Source organism: Panthera tigris, chromosome D2, assembly GCF_018350195.1.
Source record: "Panthera tigris isolate Pti1 chromosome D2, P.tigris_Pti1_mat1.1, whole genome shotgun sequence".
NCBI lineage: Eukaryota > Metazoa > Chordata > Mammalia > Carnivora > Felidae > Panthera > Panthera tigris.
The window spans coordinates 74,745,694-74,769,752 of NC_056670.1; the positions used below are offsets into that span (position 1 = coordinate 74,745,694).

The following is a 24,059-nucleotide window of genomic DNA, read 5'->3' on the forward strand; positions in this document are numbered from 1 at the left end:
GAATGTTAAAAAAATTTTTTAAAAAATGGATGGAATGGATAAACCAAATGTGGTACCTACACACAATGGAATGTTATTTGGTCTTAAAAACTGAATGAAATCTGACACACGCTGCAACATGAACGAACCTCGTGTACGTTACACTAAGTGCAATGAGCCAGTCACAAGTGGACATACTGTGTGATTTCACTGGAGGAGTGAAATTCACAGAGACAGAAAGTAGAATGGTGTCTGCCAGGGGCTGGGGGGAGGAGGGAGCTAGTGTTTAATAGGTCCCGAGTTCCAGTCTGGGGTGATGAAAGAGTTCTGGAGGTGGATGGTGGTGATGGCTGCATAACAATGTGAATGTATCCGTGCCATTGGACCGTATACCTAATCATGGGTAAGATGGCACATTTCATGTTGTGTATATTTTATCGTACACACACAAATGTGCTTTCTTCCAGCCAGATCTGGGAGTGAATAGTGCAGGAATAGGAAAGGACAAGGACTTAGTTCTTGTTCTAATGGCCCCTTTTGACCTCCCAGCCTGGTGGGGGCTGAGACGGGAGCGTCTGACTTTGCTGATGTCTCCAGAGGGCGGCCCTTTTCTAGGGGATGCACATTTTAATCCCTACAGAGGCCAAGCAGGCCACAGGGCCTGTCCACGGGAGCAGCTGTTCCCTAGCTCTAACCCATTCTTGCCATGTGGGATGCTTCGTTATGGAGAGAAATCTGAAATCTGAATTTGCATGTGAAGTCTCCTCGTGGTTTGAAATCTTGACTACTGGTTCAGTGAACAGCAAACAAATAAGCCACGTGTGGGTCAAGCAGAACAAGTCTGCAGGTGTCTGGGGTGACGTCTTTTCTCAGAGCTTGCAAGCTTGGGCCCCAGCTAGAGAGATCCCCTTTCCTGCTCCTCTTACTCGATGATGCATCACTTCTGTGGTCTGACCCCATCAAGTTTTTTTTTTTAATCCCTGAGAATTTCCCTGGCTTTCAATGTACCCCAAAGGGAGGTTTACAGACAGAAGGGTGAGGGTGAGCGCCTGGGGTCCAGGGTCTACTCAAGTTGGCCTTGGCTCTGCTATTAATAAGCCAGTAAAGAAAGCCACTTGCTTCTTTCTTCCCCATGCCTCAGTTTCCTTATTTGTCAGGGGGGAACAGTAATAGTCCTGCCTTGTAGATTTAGAGTAAGGACTGCAGAGAGTCCAGGGAAGGGCCCCGGGGAAGGACTCTGCAGTGTGCGCACATGTGTGTTGACCCTGGTTAGAGGAAAGAGCAAGTGTGGAGTCAGATGGGTCATCAGCCGGCGAGTTGCTCAACCTTGGATATTTGTTTCTTCATCTGTGACGTGGCTCACAGTGATCTCTTCCTCAACAAGACATTCTGAGGATTACACAAGATAATGTTCAAATGGTGCCTGGCCACAGCAAATGCCCAATGCACACTTGTTCTGTCCTGTAGAGTCTGAGGCCTTTGCCCTCTGCAGAGGCTTGAGAGGAAAAGAAGACAGGACAAGCAGAGAGCAGAGAAAGGACACCTCCACCATCAGCTCCCTCTCCTATTTCCCAGCCCCCAGGGTGGCGGTCCTGGTCCCAGCCTCAGAAGCCAACCCACTTGCTAATGGGGAACCCGGCCTTAGCTTTCCAGGGCAGCAGGGTTGACAGTTGGGGATCCCCACTCCTTGAGACCAGCTCCCTGCCAGCCCTGGGGCACACACTGGGCCTGGGTGGGAACAGCTAAGCCCTCCTGTATCCCTTGGTTTGCTGGTTGGAGAGGGGGGCCCAGGTACGCTCTGGAAGGGTTAAAGGCTGGAGGTGCTGCACACCCAACCCAGAGCAAGGAGCAGGCCCAGGGTGCCGAGGCCCTACCCCAGATCCTGTGTCTCTAACTGGGCTCTAAAGTCCACAGGTGTTGGGGTGTTGACTACATGGAGGAGGGTGAGAGGCCCTCAATATCCTAAAATACTGAGAGACCTAAAGAGCTATATGATCTTTAGTGATGTGGTATCTAAGGCCACTCTGGAGGTGGATGGTGGGTAATGGCATCTCAGTCCCTGGAAGGTCCTGGCCACTAGACACAGAGGGGCCTCCAGGTCTGGGGCTCAAATGCCGGTGGGCTCAGGAACACAGGCCAGGGTTGGTGCCTCCCCTTGCTCTTTGTACACCTGAGCGTTCAGACATCTGTCCACTGTCCCTTGGATAAGACTAGTGTGGTTGGCGGGAATGCCCTGAGTGTGTACCTTACTCAGCTCCACGTGTTTATTGCATGTTCATTACGTGTGCATGTTCATTGTGTGTGCAGATTCATTGCACGTGTGCTCATCATGCGTGCACATCCATCACACGTGCGTATCCCTAGCATGTGTGTGTTCATCGCACATGCACGCAGAGGAGGATGCAAGGCAGGACGGGGCCCTTCAGGAGTCCTTCCAGCCTTGAGTATACATCCTCTGAGACCCTGGGGTTTGTGGGGGAGGGAGAAGAAGGGGGTACACAAGACAAGTGGAAATTGAAGTCCTTGTTCCCAACATCTGGCCTCCAGTTGGGGAACGGGACTCTCCACAGGAAACAAGAGGACAAAAGGAGGCAGTGAGGCGGCTGCAGTCCACTCACTTGTGGATCCATTCCGCAAGGACTTCCCAAGCCCAAAGGCAATATTAAGTCCAGCCGGCCTGGCCCCTGCTGTGGGAAGGTTGGGGTCTAGTCTGACGCCAGAGACTGGACACCCAGGGGGCCTGAAGAGCAGGGGGAGATGTGGAGAAAGAACAGGGCAACTGGTGTGGGTTCAGGCACGGATGACCGGAGGGGCTCGTCTGCTCCTGCTGCTTGAGGAGCCCGGCCCAACTGTGTGGGGAGAACACACAGGCTTGATGCTGGCCAGGAGGGAGTGTGTGTGCCTGGGGGGTTTGGGGTGTGCCACTGATTTGACGTTGAGCCCCCTGGCTGTCTCCCAGCCCCTGGAGCTGGTGGACAGGCTCGCCGGGATGGGAAACAGGCTCTGGAGCCTTCCACAAGACTAACATGAGCCCGACATCTTTTCCCCCCATTTCTGCAGGGGGTGGAGGAAAGCGCAAGGGGAAAAGCAAGAAGTGGAAGGAAATCCTGAAGTTTCCTCACATCAGCCAGTGTGAAGACCTCCGAAGGACCATAGGTAAGCTGCCCCGCCTGGAGGGGGCATGGGAAGGGGCTGGGAGGGGAGCAAGGAGCCCACTTACAACCAAACTATTTGGACAGTGAGTCAAATACGAACCAATTAGTGCAGCAAAGTGATTCCAGATAGGAGCTCCAGGCTGACATCCTTGCTAATTGACGTAAAGATGGAACTAATGCTCATTGACTCTTTGGTGTGTGCTGGGCAGGATTATCTCCCAATTACCCTTGGAGGCAAGTACTGTTTTGTTTTGTTTTTTAAGTTTATGTATTTATTTTGGGAGAGGGGATAGTGGGGAGAGAGAGAGAGAGAAAGGGAGAGAGAATTCCAAGCAGGCTCCGTGCTGTCAGCTTGGAGCCCAACGCTGGGCTCAATCCCATGAACCGTGAGATCGTGACCTGAGCAAAATCAAGAGTCGGACACCCAACCAACTAAGGTACCCAGGCGCCCTGCAAGTACTGTTTTTTTTTTTTAACTCCATCTCTTGGGTGGGAAAAGTGAGGTTCTGCAACCAGCCCAAAGTTGCACAGCTTGTAGGAGGGTGGTGGAGGTGGGCCAGGCCTGGCACTGAGCGCCCACATATAGCTTTCCACCCTTCTTTCCTGGAGACTGTGGGCTCTGCCCTCAGCAAGCAAAGCTTTGGGAATTGAGGGTGAGGCGAATGTCTAGGCTCCCTGTCCTCTTGCTGAGGATGTTGATGTGCTCACTGAGGGGCCACCCTGTTCAGTGGTAACAGCCCAGAACTCTTTATCCGGCACCCACACAGCAAAGCACCTCGAACAGCAGAGGGACCTTGTTTCTTAAGGGGCTGGCACAGCCAAACTCACCAAATGAGGACACAGGGCTCCCACGGAGGGGGTGGGCATGGTGGGGCTCCTCCTTACTGGTGGGGGCCCTGACCCTTCTCCCCTGTGTGCCCCATGTACACCAGCCCCTACTGCGTGAAGGCTTCTTATCTGCTCCTGTCTGTCGGAGCGCTTGTGGATGTGCTAACCACTGTTTATTAGACCGAGATCCATTGAATGCTGGATAGAGGATGGCCCTGTCACCCAGAACTCTGTGGGCCTTGCTGCTCTTGGGACTTCTGTCCAGGGCTGTGGGTGAACTTCCCAGTGCCTGCTATGAAATGTGAAGCCACTCAAAACCACTTAGCTTTTCCGAATGGCTTTTCCATGTGGCCTGGTCTCCACCAGTCCCCCAGGCCAGGCGGGACTTACATGGCCCTCCCAGGGCTGCTCAGTCCTGGCCGCTTAGCCCACCCTCCAGATTCTTCTGCCTTGCTGTCGCAGCAGATGACAACTGCTTGTTCTGTGTGCCCTGCATGCCCACCATGGAGGGAGGAGCTCGCTTAATTAGTGTTTATGAAATGAAAGTAAGCCACCTGTACCTGATGAAGACAGATGTGAGCAGGTGAAGAAGATGGGGTGCTAATGCATGGGAAGTGTCCTCAAGACCTACCTCAGATCAGACCCCCACGGTGTTCTTAGGGTGAGTGGAGCTGGCCTAAGGGATCAGGGTCTCTGGGTCCAGACAGACTTGGGTTCAGATCTCACCCTCTCTACTGGCCCCCTGACGAGTCACTTAATCTTACTGAGCCTCTGTTTCCTCGGGTGAAAGAAATGATCATGAACCCAGTCAAGTGAGACCATGTGTAAAGGGCTGTCCTCAGGAGCCCAGGACACCTCCCTTAGCACTTCAGCTTTCTTTCTGGGAGGCCCGGCAGCCATCACTCTGCTAGGTCCTTCCTGTGCTGGGGGTGCCACATTCACCCTTGATGTTCACCCTTTGGGGCACATGGGGCAGGGTGGGAGAGAAGATGGGCACATCTCCTGGGGCTGGGAGAGTTTTGCCAGTTAAACTCCAAGTGGCTTTCAGAGAGAAGACAGGAAGAGCTTATCTGGAGTTGGCCAATTATTTCATGGGGCCATTTTGTTCTTCACTGCTAATTTATGCTTGGAGAGAATAGGGCTAGGGGTGGAGACCTCAGTTGCCATGGTTGTCATACCCCCTTGGGGAGACAAGCCCTCTCCTGTCCAGGGTGAGCAAGTTCACCGGAGACCAGAATGTCTTTCCTGGGTGCTGAGCCCAGTTTTCCTCGGTGGGCCCAAGGAGGGGCTCCCACTCATGCTTACAGCCAAAGGACTGATGCAAGAGACCTTTCTGGGGTGTTGATTTAGAGGAGAGAGCTTGAATAGGAGGTAAGAACCCCTGCCCTCAAAGTGGAGAGCTGTGCAGAGAGGCGGGGTCATTGTGTGAGAGCCAGGCTTATTTGGGAGGGCCTTACCTGCAAAGCTTGTTCTTGGGAAGCCATTTGCTTCTCTGCTTTTGGGAGGACTGCCCACAGGTGGTGGTACCAGGAATGCCCTGTGGGGCACAGTCAGGCCCCAAGACCACTTCCTCAGAGAATTTATTTATTTATTTATTTATTTATTTATTTATTAAAAAATAATTTATTGTCAAGTTAGCTAACATACAGTGTATACAGGGTAGTCTTGGCTTCAGGAGTAGATTCCCGTGATTCATCACTTACATACACCACCCAGGGCTCATCCTAACAAGTGCCCTCCTCAATGCCCATCTCCCATTTTCCCCGCCCCCCCAACCCCCTGCCCCCATCAACCCTCAGTTTGTTCTCTGTATTTAAGAGTCTCTCATGGTTTGCCTCCCTCTCTGTTTGCCATTTATTTTTCCTTCCCTTCCCCTATGGTCTTCTGTTAAGTTTCTCAAATTCCACCTATGAGTGAAAACATATGATATCTGTCTTTTTCTGACTTATTTCACTCAGCATAATACCCTCCAGTTCCATCTATGTTGTGGCAAATGGCAAGAGTTCATTCTTTTTCATCACTGAGTAGTATTCCATTGTATATATATACCATGTCTTCTTTATCCATTCATCAGCTGATGGACATTTGGGCTCTTTCCATACTTTGGCTATCGTTGAAAGTGCTGGTATAAACACTTGGAAGCATGGGCCCCTTCGAATCAGCACTCCTGTATCCCTTGGATAAATTCCTAGTAGTGCTATTGCTGGGTCATATGGTAGTTTTATTTTTAATTTTTTGAGGACCCTCCACACTGGTTTCCAGAGCGGCTGCACCAGTTTGCATTCCCACCAACAGGACAAGAGGGTTCCCGTTTCTCCACATCCTCGCCAATATCTGTTGTTTCCTGAGTTGTTCATTTTAGCCACTCTAAAGTGTGAGGTGGTATCTCATTGTGGTTTTGATTTGTATTTCCCTGATGAGGAGTGATGTTGAACGTCTTTTGTTCAACATTTCCCTGATGAGGAGTGATGTTGAACGTGTCGGTTGGCCATCTGGATGTCTTCTTCGGAAAAGTGTCTGTTCATGTCTTCCTCAGAGAATTTAAATTACCCCACTGGCCAGGGTCTTTCAGAGCGCACTGTTCTCTTCTGTGGGGGTACCCTGCCTCAGCTGTGGTTTGCTGTCTGCTCACCCCAAGTGGGAAAGGCTCTTTGGGAAGGACCTTTTAAATTCTCTACTGTGTACCTGGTGCCTGGAGGCTCACAGCAGACAGCTGGGTGGCTGAATGAGCAAAGGAAAGGATGAAGGGGCATAACAATCAACTTACACAGTGTTTCCAATAAATGGAAGAGCATTGAAAGCCGTGTAAAGGGCATTCCTGCCATGCAGGTTAAAGAAACCTGAGTATTCTCTATATTTGAGTCATGTGTTGCTTAAAAATAGAAAACATATAAGTATGAAATACAGGACTTCTGGTTCCAGACACGATAGAAGAGATGTATTGTCCCTGGCCCTCCCACCAAGGACAGGCCAAAGCTCTGGACATTACGTACGAAACAAATATAGGAAAATTCTGAAAAGTGGAGACAAGAAGGCAGACTGGCTGGGGGCCCGGGAATGTGAAGAATGACCTGACAGTGAGCTCCTGGGTTCTCTTTTCTGCCTTCCTTATTCCCAGGCACCGGGTGCGGGAGACACTCACAGCCCAGAAATGCCAATGGGTGTAGACAAAAAAGATCAACCCCCTCCCCCTCCAAAGAAACCCCAGCGTGTTCTTTTCTAGTCAGAGGCCTGGGAAAGGGGCTCTGAGCTGAACGGGCAGCGGTTGGTTTAGCTGGCTGCTAGAGCTGTCTCTCTTCTGCTGGTCCTCATCAGCAACGTGGGTGCCTCAGTTTCCTTTTCCGCTCACTAAATCTGGTTCCAAAGACCCGGTGCACGCCTCCTCTCCACTCCTCTCGGATGCTGTTCTGATCCTTCGAGGTGAGCCAGTCCTGCCCTTCCCAGCCCCCTCCCCCATACCCCACACTGCATCCCTGCCCCCCATGAGCTTCCTAGCACCACCCCAGAAACACCACAAATGTCCCTCACCTTCCAGTTGGCCAGACCTCAGTCTCACCTCTGGTCTGGGGGATCTGGGAGCATGGGATTCAGCTCTCAGATTTTCTGAGGACCCCACCCGCGGGCCCCCTCCCCATCTGCCCCTGTATGTCCATAAACAGGCCTCCTGGCAGGGTCCACCCCCTGGGGAGGGTGAGAGAAACGTGCGTGCTGGCGTGTGCAAATGGATTCTTCTGTTCTCCTGGAGGGCATTGAAAAGACTCAGTGTGTGAGAGAGCAGTGTGAAGAGAGGCCCGGGGAAAACAGGAAGGCCGCCATAAAGCTGCCGCTCGGGGCAGCGGGTCCCTGTGCTCGGGCCTTCCCGAGCGTTCACCGTCCATCAGCCTGGTGTTCGCCCAGCCTCTGCTGGGGTCCTGCTGGAAGGCTTTCTAAAGTACAAATCTCGTTTCTGTTCTGGACCAATATTCAAACCGAACAGTGGCAAAGGCCGCATTTATTTTTCTTGTGGATACGCGTGCTCACTTTCTGAAGCTCTTTGGGAGGATGCCCTGGGGTGGGCTTTGGGCCAAGTGACAGGGCTCCTCTGGATCAAGAGGGCAGCATGAGGTGGTGTGGTGGGTGGGTGGGAGAGGCTTGGGAAGAGCCCCCGAGGCCCCAGGGGCGCTGCCCCCTCCAGATTGCCCAGGACAGAGGTCGGAGTAGGCCATGCCCTCACTTGCCCTTGGCACCACCCTGTACGGGCACAGTCTTCTCCCACAGCCAGGGTGACTTTGCAACCCGGAGGCTGCAGCCCATGAAACCTGTGGAAAGCACGTCAGCAGTTCTCTGTCCCTCCTGGAGTAGAAATCGAATTCCTTGTGAGCACTTTAGCCGTTGGGTGAAGCCTAGGGACCCCTTCTCAGAATAATGCTTTTCCTTATATAAAACAAAATACGTAGGGTTACAAAGGAAACCGGTTCTTTTCAGATTCAGTTATGAGATACTTTAAAAATTGATGATGTTGAAATATGTGTGCTCCTTTGTTAACACTTTAGATAGTAGTGTCCAACTGGCTGGTCTAACAGCTGTAACTCTGGGTTTGTGATGAGCGGAAGTGATGTTTCCAGATGCCTGCCACAGTGGTGTTATGAATGCATCTGCAGTATCTTGTTGACGAATGCTTGGCACCACTAACGTCACTGTCGGTTGTTGTTGGCATACGTGACTGAAGGAAGTGCTCATTTTCAGGTAAAGGCTGGTGAAAAGAGAGATGACATTTTTCTCCCTCCAAGTCCACGAACCCTCTCAATCTTACCCACGGACCTCTTGGCAATGCCCTTCCCAGCCTGCCCTGCATGGGCAGACCCTCACCCTCGTCTCGGGTCACCCCCTCCTGCCCCATTCACGAGCCGCACGGGTTACCTTTCTGTTCTCCAATTACGCCAGGTATGTTTCCAGCCTGGAGCCTTTGCACCTGCCTTTCCCTCCACCTGGAATGTTCTTCCTACGTTTTGCCAGGTAGTTGTTAGGTCTCAGCTCAGATAGAAGCCTTCCCAATCAGCTTCTCCCTCTACTTGCTGCCTCTCACATGGTGCAAAAAAATTTTTTATGTTTACGTTTGTTTGTTTGTTTGTTTGTTTGTTTGTTTGTTTATTGAGAGAGAGAGAGAGAGTAGGGGAGGGCCAGAGAGAGTGAGGACAAAGAATCCAAAGTGGGCTCTGTGCTGACAACAGACAGCCCAATGAGGGGCTAGAACTCACAAACCATGAGATCATGACCTGAGCCAAAGTCGGATGCCTAACCCACTGAGCCACCCAGGCACCCCTCACAATTTCTTAATGTTCTTTGCCCATAACTGTATCTGAAATCATCTTTTGTTCAGTTGTTGATTTGTGTATTCTCTGTCTCCCCAACTGGACTGGATGTTCCACAACAGTAGTGACTGTGTCTTGTCTGGTTCACCACTAGAACAGTGCCTGGCACATAGTAGGGCCTCACCAAATATTGGGTGAATCAAGGAGTGAGTGAGGTGTGCAGTGTTGGAAGTTGGGGCTCTTTTAAAAATCATGTGACCTGTGCTTGCTGTACCCAAATTTCATCTTAGCCAGTGTCCTCCACTTAAAGTACAAGAAGCTTGGACTTGGGAAGCATCTAGTCTATGGCACCCTTTCCCCAACCCTTGCTGTGTGCATGAAGAAGCTTCATACACTTACAAGACAGGGCCGTGGTCTCACATCTGCTAGATGGGGGAGTCCAGCCAGGCCCCTATTCCTTGAGGCTGCAGTTTGACCAATTCTCCCAGGGATGTGAGGTTTTCATAGAGTGCCTGACTCAAGGAACTGAAAGTATCTTCTCCAACCACACATTTCGGACCTAAGTATACAGGCTCCAAGAGTAGAAGTGACCTGCCCAGGAGGGTCCGGGCCCCAGGCCCTGAGCTACAGCTTTCCACTCCCCAACATCAGATTGACTCATAAACATCTTGGGCATCAGGCCACAGCCAGTATTCAAAGCAGAGTTGGTCTTTTTCTGTCTTTATTTTATTTCATAAGAATGGATTGTGTGTTCATTTGCTTATTCAAAAAGTACTTATTGAGCAACTTATTATTTTTTAAGTGTTTGTTTATTTTGAGAGGGGGGAGGGGCAGAGAGAGAGGGAGAGAGGGAGAATCCCAAGCAGACTCCATGCTGTCTGCATGGAGCCAGATGCGGGGCTTGATCCCACAAACCATGAGATCATGACTTGAGCTGAAAATCAAGAGGCGGGTGCTTACCCCACTGAGGCACCCAGGCACCCTGTTGAGCACTTATTATGCACCACCCACTGGGGAGGTAGACCTGGTTCTTGCCATCTTGGAACTCATTCACAGCTTTGCCCAGGAGACTGGGAAATAAGGAGGTGATAACAAATCAAGAGAGTTGCATGATGGAGATACCAGCTGCTGAGCTAGAGAACAATACTGAGGTCTCCACCCATGAGGAACATTCCTGGAGGACGTGGCCTCACTCTGAGCCTCCCAGGGCATCTCTTTGCGTGAGATCTCTGAAGGTATGGACCATGTCATTTCTATCATGGAGGTCTCCATGGCTGGCACAGTGAATGGATGGATGGGTGGGTGGGTGGATGGATAAAGTGGCTGAATGGACATTGCCTCCCTACCCAGCCTGAAACCAGACCTGTGATTGTCAGCAATGAGTATTAAGACAGAGATTCCTTGCCACACGTATCTGTTTCCAGTGTGAGCCCAGACGTGAGTAACTGATTTCAGACAGCCCTGGTGGAGGGTGGGCAGACCACAAGGGAGGGAAGCGGTTCTCTAATGTCTGTTCAAAGCACCATCGAATAATGACATTATTAGTTAATAAACTAATTGTTCCCATAAGACAATTAGAGAACCCAAATCAAAGACGTTCTCAGAATGCCCAAAACTGAGAAGGTTGGACGTCATCATGAAGATAAAAGATTGTTGAGGTCTGTAAATATTCCTCAGTGACGCAGAAAGTTCTGTTGGGCAAAAGTGTGGCATTTTTATTTATTTAGTTCAGGCTCATTGCGTACTTTATTCTTTCATTAAAAAAAAAAAAGTATGAGGGGCTTGAGTGAAAGAGTTGATTATTCCTCTGTTTGGCAGTATTTCTGGAGGAACTGTCCAAAAGCCATATAATAAATCAAGTCCCCCTCCCCACCCCCTGGCGGGACTGACGTTCACGAGGAGGCCCTTCACAGAAAGTAACTGCCGTGATGCCCTGTGCACTCACAGATGGATGGGGGACATTTCGTTTGCCTTGTGGGAGAGCTTCTTGCCAAAGCCTTAACTCTCCAGGAGCAGAAGCTCTAGATTATTGGGGATGCCTAGAAGAAAATATAGATTCTTAACTTAAAAACCAAAACAAAACAACCCCAAACACTGTAATAGCGTGAAAATTGCCTTGGACTGCTCGTTTATTCACCCAACAATGCTCATGCTCTTTACACAAGAAGTCAGCCTACAACTATTTGTGGAGCCCCTGATGTGTGCCAGGCATTGTTGAGGCCCAAGAGCTGTAGCACTGGCTACAGAAGCTGTGCAGTCCTGTGGAGGGACCTCCAGCATTGGCACTATGGTCAACGGTGCCCCCAGCCATGTGACGTTAAGCAACTTGCTTAATTTCTCCGGGCTGCAGTGTCACTGCCTGTAAAATCGAAACACTGATGCCACAGCAGGAGAACTGTTATCAGGGCCAGCAGAGTGCCCGGCACATGCCTTCATTGTCATTGTCCTTGTCATCCTCATCCTCATCGTCATGGTGCTGGTGGTGGGAGGGCAAAGGCGAGGACCCTTTGGGAGGGCTTTAGAGAGGCTGAATTGGCTACAAGTGACGAATGGGGCTCTTTTTGTGCTGACGTCACATGGGTCCAGTCCCCAGGGACACCTGCCTTGGGGTCATCGGTGAATCCTACCTTTCCTCGAGCCCCTACCTCCAGACCCCTTCTCCTGGAGGTTCACCCTGATTCCTGCAGTCCTCAGCCTTCTTTCCTTCCCTTTGCCCCACCGCACACCTTGGGAAGCCCATAGTGTCACACACTCTGCCCTGACCCCTAGCCTGGTAGATCTCTTTGAAAGGACGTGTGGATGTCCTGAAAGGTGGCACCCCATAGTCCTAACAGTGGTTGCCCCAGGGGAGGCATGGAAGTCAGAGGGGACATCAGCTTTATCTATAAGGTGACTTTTTTAAAAAAGGAGAATGCATTGGCATGTTATTTGGGTACTTAAAAGTTGAATGAGGGGCTCCTGGGTGGCTCAGTCGGTTAAGCATCCAATTCTTGATTGCGGCTCAAGTCATGATCTCATGGTTTGTGGGATCGAGCCCCGCATTGGACTCTGCGCTGACAGTGCAGAGCCTGCTTGGGATTCTCTCTCTCCCTCTCTTTCTGCCCCTCTCCCGCTCATGCTCTCTCTCTCTTTCTCTGTCTCAAAAAACAAACAACCAAAGTTGAGTGAGTAAAGACTGAATCCCCCACCTGATTCCACGGCAGGGCAGAATCTTCTTTCCTTGTTGACTTTGTGTCCCCTAATGAGTCTGTGGGCTCCGAGAGGATGGTCAGAGCCTCATCCCCTTTGATCTGCAGGACCGTGGCTGAGGGGCGCCTGCTCCATTCTGCTTGGATGCTGGCAGGCAGGAACCGTCCTGTAGCCTTCAGCAGGTGGGGTTGTAGGGCCTCTGTCTGGTGAGGGAAGCCCAGGCCCCCATCAGCCCAGTCTGACCCTGGACACTATCCCTAGAGACTGGGCTGCTCAGCTCTGCTTTCTGACCAGCAGTGGCCCCTTAATCCAGCTCCCGGTGGTCTGCCCGCACACTGTTGGTGCTCACTGAGTGTTCTCCTTCTTCCTCTTCCTGTGTGGAATGGGACGCCTTGGGTCCTCCCCCAGGGATGCAACAGGGACTGGTCTTACTGCAAACAGCCTCCCCTTCTGTGCACCCTTCCTCAGGGGCCATTGGCTCCCCCTCCCCGCCCCAGCATCCCGAGGCACACTTAAGGGTCTGGAAAGGAATCTGGGCTCCTGGGACAGGTCCCACCCCACCTGAGGGCCTGCGTGACCCAGTCCCCGTCCGTCCTCCTGGCACATGAGCTCTTGATTTCATCGTCAGGGAGACCAAGTCTTTCTGCGGACGTCATTCCCGTCCTTGGGGCGATAAGGGCGCGTCACGTCTGTCATTCTGCCACTTACCATGCTCTGATAAGGCACAGCATCTGCTCGTCCTTGGAGGGCAAGATAAATTTAGATGTGGTGGATTTAGAACATCAGGTGACCTGTTTGCAGCTGTAGCTCTCAGGAGGGACAGGGCAGCCTGGCTTATCTGCTCGGTTTTCTGGGTATTAGCCTCACCTCTCCATCAAGACCAACAGCCTCTTGAAGGCAAAGGGGTTGGGTTCCCGGTGTCCAGAGCAGGCTTGGGTGCATGTGAGATGCTCAGTGATCCTAGTTGGTGGGTTTCGAGTTTGGAGGTTCTTACAATAGGGTATTGACCAAGATTTTACAGGTGATCTGGAATTGTTTTCAAAGGCTGCTCTGCAGGGAGGGGGTATGGTCCAGAGCAGGCTTCTAACTGCTCAGGGTTTCTTTTTACCTTTTATGTTTGTACCGCTTTGTAAGATTTTATTCCCAAGGTTAAAACCATGTTTAAAACCCACTGCTGTAGGCCAGGTCTCCCATTTTCCATGTAGATAAACCGAGTCCCAGGGAAAGAAGTGACTTGCCATGTTCTCCCCGTGACTTGACTCCATGGTAGGCTTTCCTTTGCTGTCTTGGTTTACTTTCACTGCCATAACAAAGCGTCACAGACTGGGTGGCTTAAACAACAGATTTACTGTCTCACAGTTCTGGAGGCTGGAAGTTTGGGATCAAGCCTTTCCCCTAGCTTCTGGTGGTTCCTGGCAATCTTTGGCTTTGCTCTGTTTGTAGAAGCATCACTTTGATCTCTGCCTTCACCCTCACCTGTCCTTTTCTGTATGTGTGTTTGTGTGTTCACGTTTCCCCTTTTTATAAGGACTCTGGTCATACTGGATTAGGGTCTACCCTAATGATCTCATTTTAACTCTATTACCTCTGTAAAGACCCTATTTCCAAATAAGGTCATATTCTGGAGTATTAGAAGTTAGGACTCTAATCTGTCTTTTCTAGGGTATTCTAATACCCACATTCTTACCTGGTCTTTGGAAGTCAAGTTCAAGGGGCCAGAGGCTCCCAGTTCCCACCAGGTCTGAGCATAGACCCCCCCACTCCCTGCTGACCCTGGCTCAGGGTTAACTCTGGCAGGCCCAGGCTGACTGCTTCCCCACAGGCCACAGGACCATCTAGAGAGGATTAACAGTTTTCTGAACCATGCTGCACGCTACGTTTTTATTCTGTCTTTATCATTGTTGTCTTTGTTCAAGTCATTGTAATTGGTAAATTACTTTGCTTAAACACATACAGAAAATTGTAAGGAAAGTTCACCCATAACTTTAGCACTCAGCTAGTCGTAGTCAACACTTTTCATGTAATTCCTTCTAGCATTTTCCCCCATGCACATACTTACCTTTTCTTTCTTACTTTTTTCTTAATATAATTTCAAAAATATTTCTCATGTCATGAACATTCTCCATACATGTGATTTATGTTTTTCCATTTGATGCATATTTATTGAGTGTCAGGCACTGGGGATACATCAGTGAAGAAAACACAGAAATTTCTATTCTCATGCGCTGCCCTTCTCCAGGGGAGTGGGCATACAAATGGGCAATGGGGAACTGGCCTAATGCCTTCTACCTAGCATTGGTCCAGGTCTGCAGTCTATCCTTACCTGTGGCTTATTTATTTTTTGTAGGCGTATTCTTCCTTTAAACTATCTTGAAAATAAGCCCTTGCCCATAAGTATAGCATAAACTTGATTTTTGAAGGCTTCATGTTGATTATACATACACATATATATATATATATATATACATATATATGTGTATGTATACACACACACACACACACACAATGAGAACTATTTGTTTTCTTTTCCAGTGGTTTTTACCATTACAGTTAGTATTCAGATTAACACCTTTGTACCTCATTGTGGCATTTTGATCTCTGGCTCAGAGGCCAGAAAGCCCATACTGTCTTTTTGAAGGCCAGACACATTAGCTAAACTCAAGCAGTGAGTGTAGTGGCCTCTCCACCTCCTTTGCTTCCTCTGGAATGTTCCATTTCCAGCCTGTGCTTGCATCTGCAGACGCCATTAACCTGAACCGTGTCTCTCTGACAGACAAAGCAAACCAGGTTTGGTGAGCGCCCTGGGCCCTGCTTGCCAGCCCCAAGTCACGGCAGTCGTAGGCATGAGAAGGGCTTTTCTGTCTGTTTTAAGGCTCGTCGCCGAAAGTGGGAAAAACAAGCTAGTTTATGCAGCAACGGGGACCTCAACCCAGCACAAGGGGCCAGCTGACCCGCAGCAGCCTGAGCATGACAGCGTTCTGCCCCATAAAGAGACACTAGGACAACACTTTTAATGGTCTCTGCCCAGACTCTATTTACGAATTTATTTCCCGGGCTCCGTCTGCTCAGCAGCCCCTTGGCAACATCTCTCGCGGCATCTGCCTCAACGCATTAAACACCCCTTGTTCCGAGTACCTCGGAGCTAGCACCCAAGAGAGTGAGAAGAAAAAATGTGGGTGGAAGGAGATTTGGGGCCAATATAAACGTTTAAATGAAAAAAAAAAATCACCAAAGAACAACAACAAAAAGTTTATCCCCTAAAGAGCGCCTGTGGGCACGGGTTCCTGTTGACTCCTAGCTGTGGCCCTTCGCAGCCAGTGTCAGAAAGGAAAATGCAAACTCAAGAAACATTCTGAGTGCTGGTGTTTGTTTTTTTCTGTTTCATGGTTGTGCTGTCCTTGTATCATCTTTAAAAATTATGTTTAGAATTATCTTTTAGTTCGTTGTCTCTTTACAAAAATAAATCCATCCGTTGATGACATTTCCAAAATATAATCTAAAGAGAGGAAAATTTAAATGGCCAGTGAGATACCCAACTACGAACATTTTGGTCTGTGGCCCCGTCATAGTTCTGCTTATGGCAAGGGAATTGTATCCTCTGTCATTTGTTTCCCTGCCCAGAAATCAGATACTGTTTTATTTTGTTTTGTTTATTTTATTTTATTTAATTTTATTTTTTAAATGTTCATTTTTGAGAGAGACAGAGAAAGAGAGCACAAGTGGGGCAGAGCAGAGAGAGAGAGGACAGAGGATCTGAAGCAGGCTCCGTGCTGACAGCGGTAAGCCCGATGCGGGGCTTGAACTCATGAACTGCAAGGTCATGACCTGCACCAAAGTCAGATGCTCAACCAACTGAGCCACCCAGGTGTCCCCAGATATCGTTTTAAATGGAAACATATGGCTGTAGAGTCCCTGCTAAACTGGGAGCGAGAAGACTGAGACTCTCATGCCTCCCCCTTGATTCCAGGGCCTTGGGAAAGTCCCTTAACCTTGATTTGCTCATCTTTGAAATGGGGACCCAGCAGTCCTTACCTTAGTGGATGATCAGGTGGCCACAGGAGTTCCTGGTAGGAAACGCTTTGTAAAGTGCTCGGCAGTTTGTTGCTGGCTGTTTTCAGTGTGGTCGTGTGATCCTTGGGTAGGACAAGCGGCTGACATAATTTTCCTGTAGCCCTGATGAACTGCGTGCAACCCTTTCTTCTAAAGCTGCCTCTGTGTTTGATCTTGGTGCAAATCACCACCCTAATCCGTGCTGCCCAGAGACCCGGGGGCCTCCCTCTCCCTCTGCCCTGCCTCCCTTCCCCTGCCCAGCACACATGGCCAATCCAAGTCCGGGCCCCTCTGCATCCCAGTATCTCTGGAGTCAGGCCTCTCTCCCCTAACCCTAACCCTAACCCTAACCCTAACCCTAACCCTAACCCTAACCCTAACCCTAACCCTAACCCCCACTGTTTCCCTCACCCTGGCCACCTCCCTCTCCTGCCTCAACTCCTTTGTCTCCCCCTACCCTGACTCCATCCAGGCTTACCTGTGTCCAGCCACGCTCCACACAGCAGCCAGGAAGCTCTTTCTAAAACGTCCATCTCATCATGCCAGCACCTGCTACGATAGGCCGAGGGTCTTATCAGAGCTGACCAGGCCCTGCCTCACCTGTCCTCGCTTACCACTCCAGCTCCTCACCCCCCACCCTGCCCCCGACTCAGCCGCTCCTTCACGTTTCCTCTCTTCTCCATGCCTTCGCCAGACACACTTCCCTAATTCTGCCTGGGAATCGACTCAACCCTGGGCCTCTCTACCTTGCAGGTCACTTCCCCCTGGAAGCCTTCACTGGCGACCCTACCAGGCCTGGGTTTTGTCCTTATCCTTGCCACAGTCTGATGACTGACCTCTGTCCTCCACTTGACCACAGGGCTCCGTGAGGGTGGAGCCTGGATCTGCCTGGTGCTGTTTCCCAGCCCTCAACACAGGTGTTTCCTCTTCACCAGGCTCTTTTGGAATCTTGATTTTCTTTCTTTCTTGTGTTATTTTTAAAAAAAATGTTTATGTACTTTTGAGAGAGACAGAGACAGAGCATGAGTGGGGGCGGGGGGGGGGCACAGAGAGAGAGGGAGGCACAGAATCCGAAGCAGGGTCCAGGCTCTGAGCGGTCAGCACAGAGCCCCACATGGGGCCCGAACTCATGAGCCGTGAGATCACTACCTGAGTCAAAGTCGGATGCTCAACTGACTGAGCCACCCAGGCGCCCTTTGATTTTCTTTTCTCGCTCAGATATTTTTGTTCTCCCCTGGGGATGGAAAACATAAAAATCTTAGTCTTCCCAAATCCTGGAATGATTGCTGATGGGTCTTTTTTTTCTCTCTGAGTCCTTTTAAAAGACACTGCTTTTCTCTCCCCTTCTGGGCCCCGGCTGGCCTGAGGGGGGAGGCATAGGAGAGTTGAGAGAGGGGTGCATGCTTCCAGCTGTCATGCTGGCCCCTTCTGGCTGTCAGAGCCTGATTGGCCAGGCAGAGGTGGACACAAAAATGGATGCTGCTCCGGGACTTTGGCTGAGCCCAGCTTGGAGCAGAGCAGAGCACAGAGAATGGCTTTGCCCAGAGACTCAACATCAGGCTTCGGTGTCGGCCTGGGAGCGCCCAGCCGCTGTTGGCACCGGGCTTATGTCTCAGGGACAAAGCTCCTGAAGGGCTAACCCAGCTCAGTCAAGTCTGGGGGGAGACAACAGTGAGGGGCATGAGCTCTGGTATCAGAGGGACCTGGGTTTGGCGAGGCTCGATTCTTTACTGACTGTGACTTTGGACAAGTGATTTGCCTTCTCCAATCCTCAGTCTCCCTACCTGCAAAATGGGAATAGGAGGGTCACAAGGAGCAAATGAAGAAACGCACCGGGAGGGCTCTGCAGAGGGTCTGGCACGCGTCAGGCACGCAGACACCGAAGCTGCCCTGTCACTGCTATCCACTGCCATCATGTCGGCAATAGTCCTGCTCTGTTCGAAGCTTTGTTTCCTGGTTCCCCTGTGGATGGTGGTTGCCAGGTCCTGCTGGGTTTAAGTTTATCTGTTCATTCATTCGTTCATTCATTCTGTTATGCCCTTGCTCTGTGCCAGGGATCTGGGGAGCTGCCAGGTGGTGGAGAGCTGCTTTCGGGAGTGGCTCCTGGCACCACGGGCTGGGCCACCTTTATTGCCTTTATGTAACCTGAGTATCACCGCTTTCCCCTTAGCCTACTTCCATCCCTCAAAGCTCTGTTTACTAACTCTGTGCAGACCTTCGAGGTTCAGGATGGTACCCCGCCCCCTGAACAAAGGCCACCTGACCCATCCCTCCGCATCCGGGCAGGAGGGGCCTCAATCAACTCAGACACATGGGGTGATAGCCAGTTCCAGCCATGAACCCCTGTTCAGCTTTTACTCTGGGCAGGGCCCTGCCGAGGGTCCCCAGGGGGGAGGTGAAGAGGTGTCCTTAGTTGGGAAGACGGGGCAGAAAGCACACACGTGATGCTGGGTAACAGCCGTGTGAAAGTGGGCAGCTGTCAGATGTTCGTCTTCAGTACCAAGTGCATGGAGGTGGGCTGGGACGGGAAACAGACATCTCTGCGGGATGGGAAGGTGGTAGAAAAGGAAGACTTTTGGAGTCAGCAGGCGCAGCATCGTACAGCCGGCAAGCATTTCCCTTCCTAGGCACTTACTGCGGCCAAGAATTGGGCTATTTGCTTTACAGGCACACACTCATTGAATCGTTATGAAACCCCATGGGCCAGGCGCCATTTCCCTCACCCTCTATTTTATGAATAAAGATGCAGAGACTCAGAGAGATTTGTAAACTGCTCAGAGTTACAGAGATTTGGAAGAAGCAGAGCCCAGATTCAAACCTGGGCCCGAGTCAAGCCTATGCTGGCCGTGGATCCCCACCACGTTGGCCACGCTTTCCCCGTGACAGTAGGGCACCATGGGGCACCTTTGGGGAGTGATGTATGCACTGCTTCGACGGGCTTAGTGCAGACAAGTCATGAGGGAAAAGGTCCAAGGGAGGCTGCGTCAGGCCCGAGACACCATCTGTGCCTCTGGCCTGAAAGGTTAGGTCTTTGTCCTACAGGTAGTAGGGAGCCACTAAATGTTCCTGTGAGAGCCCCTGCAGCAGTCCGCAGGGTGAGAACAGAGAACGAAGGGGAGCCATGGACAGAGCAAGCAGGGCTTTCAGAGTGATATGAGATCCATTCACTTCTCCAGATATTTATCATTTACTTTGCGCCAGGGAGAAATGAGACAGTGCTTCTCAAGTGGCCAGCCAGGACCTGAAATGTACCATAAATGGCCTCCATTCCTGGGGACGCTCTTCCATAGCTCAGGTAACACCATGGGAGGCAGGAGCTGCTGGGGCTTTGGTCCCCTGTGGTGTCAGGCTGGGAGCAGGTTTCTCTGTGACGCTGGGTCACAGGATGCCTTTCACACCACCCATGAGGTCTCTGCTTTGGCAGCTGTTTCTGCTGTCCACCTGTCTCTTCCTCCCTCTTCTCAGAGGTGGTTTCTCGCTCCCCTGCTGTCGGTCCCCCGCCCCGCCCAGGCCTTTCGGAAGGCAGCAGATGGGCATGAATGTGACACTGGCTGTCTCTGAGAGACCACCTTGGGGGCCACCAGGTGGGGCTTGCAGGGCACGTGCTAACTGGGGGTCAGGATGTGGGTGTGGATGCAGAGGGGGCTGTCCACCCCGACAGCCTCCTGGTTGCCTCCTTGGGCCAGCCGGCCATGAGACGTATTCTGTTAGGGCTTTTGCTCCCCTCCATTCCCATCTGACTTTAACATGGAAGGAATAGTTCTCAGCCACGCTTACCTGCTGCTGGGTTAACTTCTCACCCATTCCCACCCTGCACCCTTCCTAGATTTCCATGACCCACAGTGGCTTTACCAGCCTCACCAGGTAGAAACCTCAGAGTTCCTGTCCCCACTCAGTTAGGTCAGCCCCCTCTTCTCCATCCTACTGCCCTGACACTCCTCATCCTGCCGGGACTGATGCAGTAGCCTCTTCTTCATTGGTCCACGATTAATGGCTCGTTTCTTTTTCCTTCTTGCCCATCCAATCTGACCTTGTTTGCTGACTTTAGCACTTAGAAGCTTCTTAACTTTTCTGAAGACATCAGAGCTGAGACTTCTAGCAGATCTAAATGGCTCACCCACTGTCCAAGCACATAGCCCTAAGGCAGGGCATCTTACCAAGCCTGGCCTCTGCCCCCTTAAAGTGGCTCACTGACTTGCTGTGTGAAGCTACCCAGAGTGGTCCTCTCCCCAGCCCCGGAAGCCTTCGGGCTTCTCATGCCTTTGAGTAAACCTCTACCAGCATGGTGGTTATCAGCACGTCACAGCACAAAATCCCTGCTTTTTATTTACGAGCTGTGTAGCTTCAGGCAATTTGCTTAACCCCCCTCCCCTTGCAAAAATAATAATGATAATGATAGCCATCACTGACCATGTGATAACGATAGCCATCACTGACCATCATTTATCATGTGCCAGATACTGTGCCCAGCACTTTGCATTGCCTCTTTGTACCTACCCCAGAACCCTAAGAGAGAGGCGTTTTTAGGCTTCTTTGACAAATAAGGAAATCAGGGTTTGTGGCAGTGAAACCCCTTGCCTAAGGTGACACACCACTCAGAAGCAGAGGCAGACTCAGGTCCTGTCCTCGCCTGGTCCTCACCTGTAGATACGGGGACCACGCTGGAGGTGGTCTCAGAGTTGCTGGAGACTTTAAATGCAGGGACACATTTGGGAACATCTGTCCAGTGCTGAGCACCCAGGGCCTTGGTAAACAGGTTTTCTTCCTGCTTCTGGCTTTGCTCAGGCCACATCCTCTGTCCTCCTCCCTACCTGGCCAGGTCCTACCTCCAAAGTCAATGGAATAACCACCCACCCCCTCCCCCCGGGGCCCTAGAGTGTTCCACACATGCCGCCACCAAACCCTGGCCACGGGGAACAGAACTGGGCTTCAGGTGTCTATTTTCCTAGAAGGTGCGTGACACTTTTGTAAGCCCTGGCCCTCCCCTAGTGCCTGGGCCTCCGTGGGGAGATGGGAAGGTGTCCACAGAGCCAGCGAGTCATCAGAGGAATCTACGAGGATGGGGAAGGGAGGAGCGGAAGATGAGAAGCCACTGTCATGCAGGGACCCGAGGAGTGGTCCTCTGGAGCCCGTGCAGCTGGACACCTCCCTCCACCCCTGCCTGGCAGTCCTGTCCTCACACCTTCACGATCTGCCGTTTGGGGCATTTGCTTGTTATTCCCTGACTGTGACCTCCTGGGTCAGAGTTCTCATTTCCGGGGACAGGAAGGAAAAAGCCCCATGGGGCCGGGTTTATGGAGGGTGAACACTCTCCTGTTGCAGCTTCCTGCCTGTGGGGCCCTGTAGTCGAGCCTTGGCCTCATGGCACTGGCTGCCCCGCTCTGGGAGTGGCCTCAGGTCTCTGTGGGACGTGTGAGCTGGAGCTGTGAGGCTGAGCACCTCGGCCAGCTCGCACGCCACCCGCCTGACCATCAGACGCCATCAGAGGGGGCTAGCTGGCCGACCTGTGGGCCCTGCTCGGAAGGACTGGGGGGTCCTCGCTGTTCACCCGATCCCTGGGCCCTGGCTGGGGCCCTGGTGAAACCAGCTCACCAGGGAGCTCAGTAGAATGAGCCGGTCTTTCTTGTTGTCTTTTGCACCCCTCTGAGGACACAGCCGGCTGGGCCCTCTCTCAGGCTAGAATCTTTCACCCAGGAGTGGAAGGCATTTGGGCTGATTTGCTGTCCGTGGGACTCCCTCTCCCCACCTCAGCATCAAGGTGTAGTCCTGATTTCTGGGAACCATTTCATTTTGGTTGACTGCCTCGTCCTGAGGCCTCAGGTACAACCGTGACCCAACTTATGTGAGAGGAACCTCGGCTTTTGTTATCCGTTGCTGTCCAGCCTTCTGGAAGAATCTGCAGGGATTCTTTCTTGTTGATAGGACACAGCGTGGCATTTGTGATCCATCCCTGTATTATGTGAGTGAGTGTGTGTGTGTGTGTGTGTGTGTGTGTGTGTGTGTGTGAATGTCTCCAGATTAAGTACCCTGAAGGCAGGCTGCTGGCTGTCTTGCAGGCCTCCCACCTCAACAGATGTCAGGGAAAATGACTCTGACCCGGAGACAAAACTGGCAAGAGATGGTCGTGGTTATGGTAGAGAGTCTCCTAGGCCAGAAGCTAGATCTTTCAAATTCTGTATGGCCCCTGATTATGAGTCACACTGCCTCCCTACGGCTCAAAGAGAAGGGACTTGTCAGGGCCACTGGCTGGTGAGTAGGAGAGCCTGACCCAAGGGTCCAAAGAGGCAGTGTATGTGCAGGGGAAGGGGGAGCTGCCTCTGCTTCTGCCTCCTGCTGAGAGGGTCCCAAGGGTTGTAAGGCTCGGAGAATCTCCCCAGGAGCAGCTTTGATCTCTTCCATGTTGGTTTGCAGCAGGAAGTAAGCTCAGCCCCTCCCTTTGGCCACCGAGCTCACGAGTCCTTCCGTCCTGGTGGCTCCTTCCAGGTGGCGGTGCCAGTGCCTGGAGCTGAGGATCCACGTTCTGGTCCAGTTTCCCCACTAACAAGTTAGGATTTTTCTATAATGTGAGAGCTGGAAAACCTCCGTCCTGTGTGAGCCTTACTGCCTCGCTGCCAGGTGGGGAAACTGAGGCCCTGCAAAAGGGATGGACAGGGCAGGCTGGAGGCTGAGGATGTCAGGAAACAAGGAAGAAGCAGGTCTGTTGGCTTTGTGGACCCAGGAGGTGCCTGGCAGTTCCCAGAAGTGGCATCTCGCGTGTGGGGCGTAGGGCTAGAGCTGGGGAGAAGCATTTCTGGGCCTGTGGCAGGAAGGGACTCGGCCCTGGTTCCTGACCTCCTCACATCCTGCCTTAGAGGTAACTGCAGGGCATATAGGCAAGGCTGTGCACTCCAATTTAGGGAAGGCCTTTCTCCTAGGCTCCGAACCTTCCCTAGGGGACGAGGACAGCTTGGCAAGTGGAGAGGACAGCCTCACTTGTTCCTGTGGGTGTGGCCAGGGGATGCCAGGTGACACTGTCCTTTGTCCCATTCTGTTCCAGTGTCTCTACCATCCCTGCTACTTGAGGGAGGGCAGAGTGATGCCCCCCGCCCCCCGGGAGCTCTTCGCTTGCCCACCAAACTTTGCCTGCCTGCCCTCGTGGACAGGGGCTGAATCTCAGTCCCCGGTGCCCCCGACATGTAGCCAGTGCCTGCACACAGTAGGTGCTCGTGGTCTGTTTACTTAATGAGGAGCCCTGAAGCCTGGTTTTAGTTTCTCCTCCCCGCCCAGCACCGCCACGAACCACCCACCCGTGTCTCTCTTCGTTCAAACTGCGAGGAAGCCCACAGCCAAGTTTCATGCTGAAAGCATAGCGCTCCTGCGTCAGATGTCCTGGGGGGAGCTCATTTTATTCTCCCCTCCCTCTTCGCTGCTCATTTCCTGCTCTTTGTCTTTCATTGAACAATTGAAACGTGCTTTTATTGGGACACGCTGCGGGTCCTTTTTGGAAAGTAAGCGAGCAATAAATAACTCCGTACATTAGACATGAAAAGGTGAAAACTCTTCGCGCTGCCCCTGGGAAGCGGGTGTG

General features: G+C 51.7%; 1 protein-coding gene across 1 annotated transcript in view; it reads left to right on the forward strand.

Moving 5' to 3' along the window:
• The window catches only part of GRK5 (G protein-coupled receptor kinase 5), a 211,105-nt gene that overhangs the window by 94,167 nt on the left and 92,879 nt on the right, over window positions 1-24,059 (forward strand). Inside the window, exon 2 of the mRNA XM_042960773.1 lies at window positions 3,040-3,135. Coding sequence (XP_042816707.1) covers window positions 3,040-3,135 — 96 coding nt within the window. The remainder of the gene's footprint in view (window positions 1-3,039; window positions 3,136-24,059) is intronic.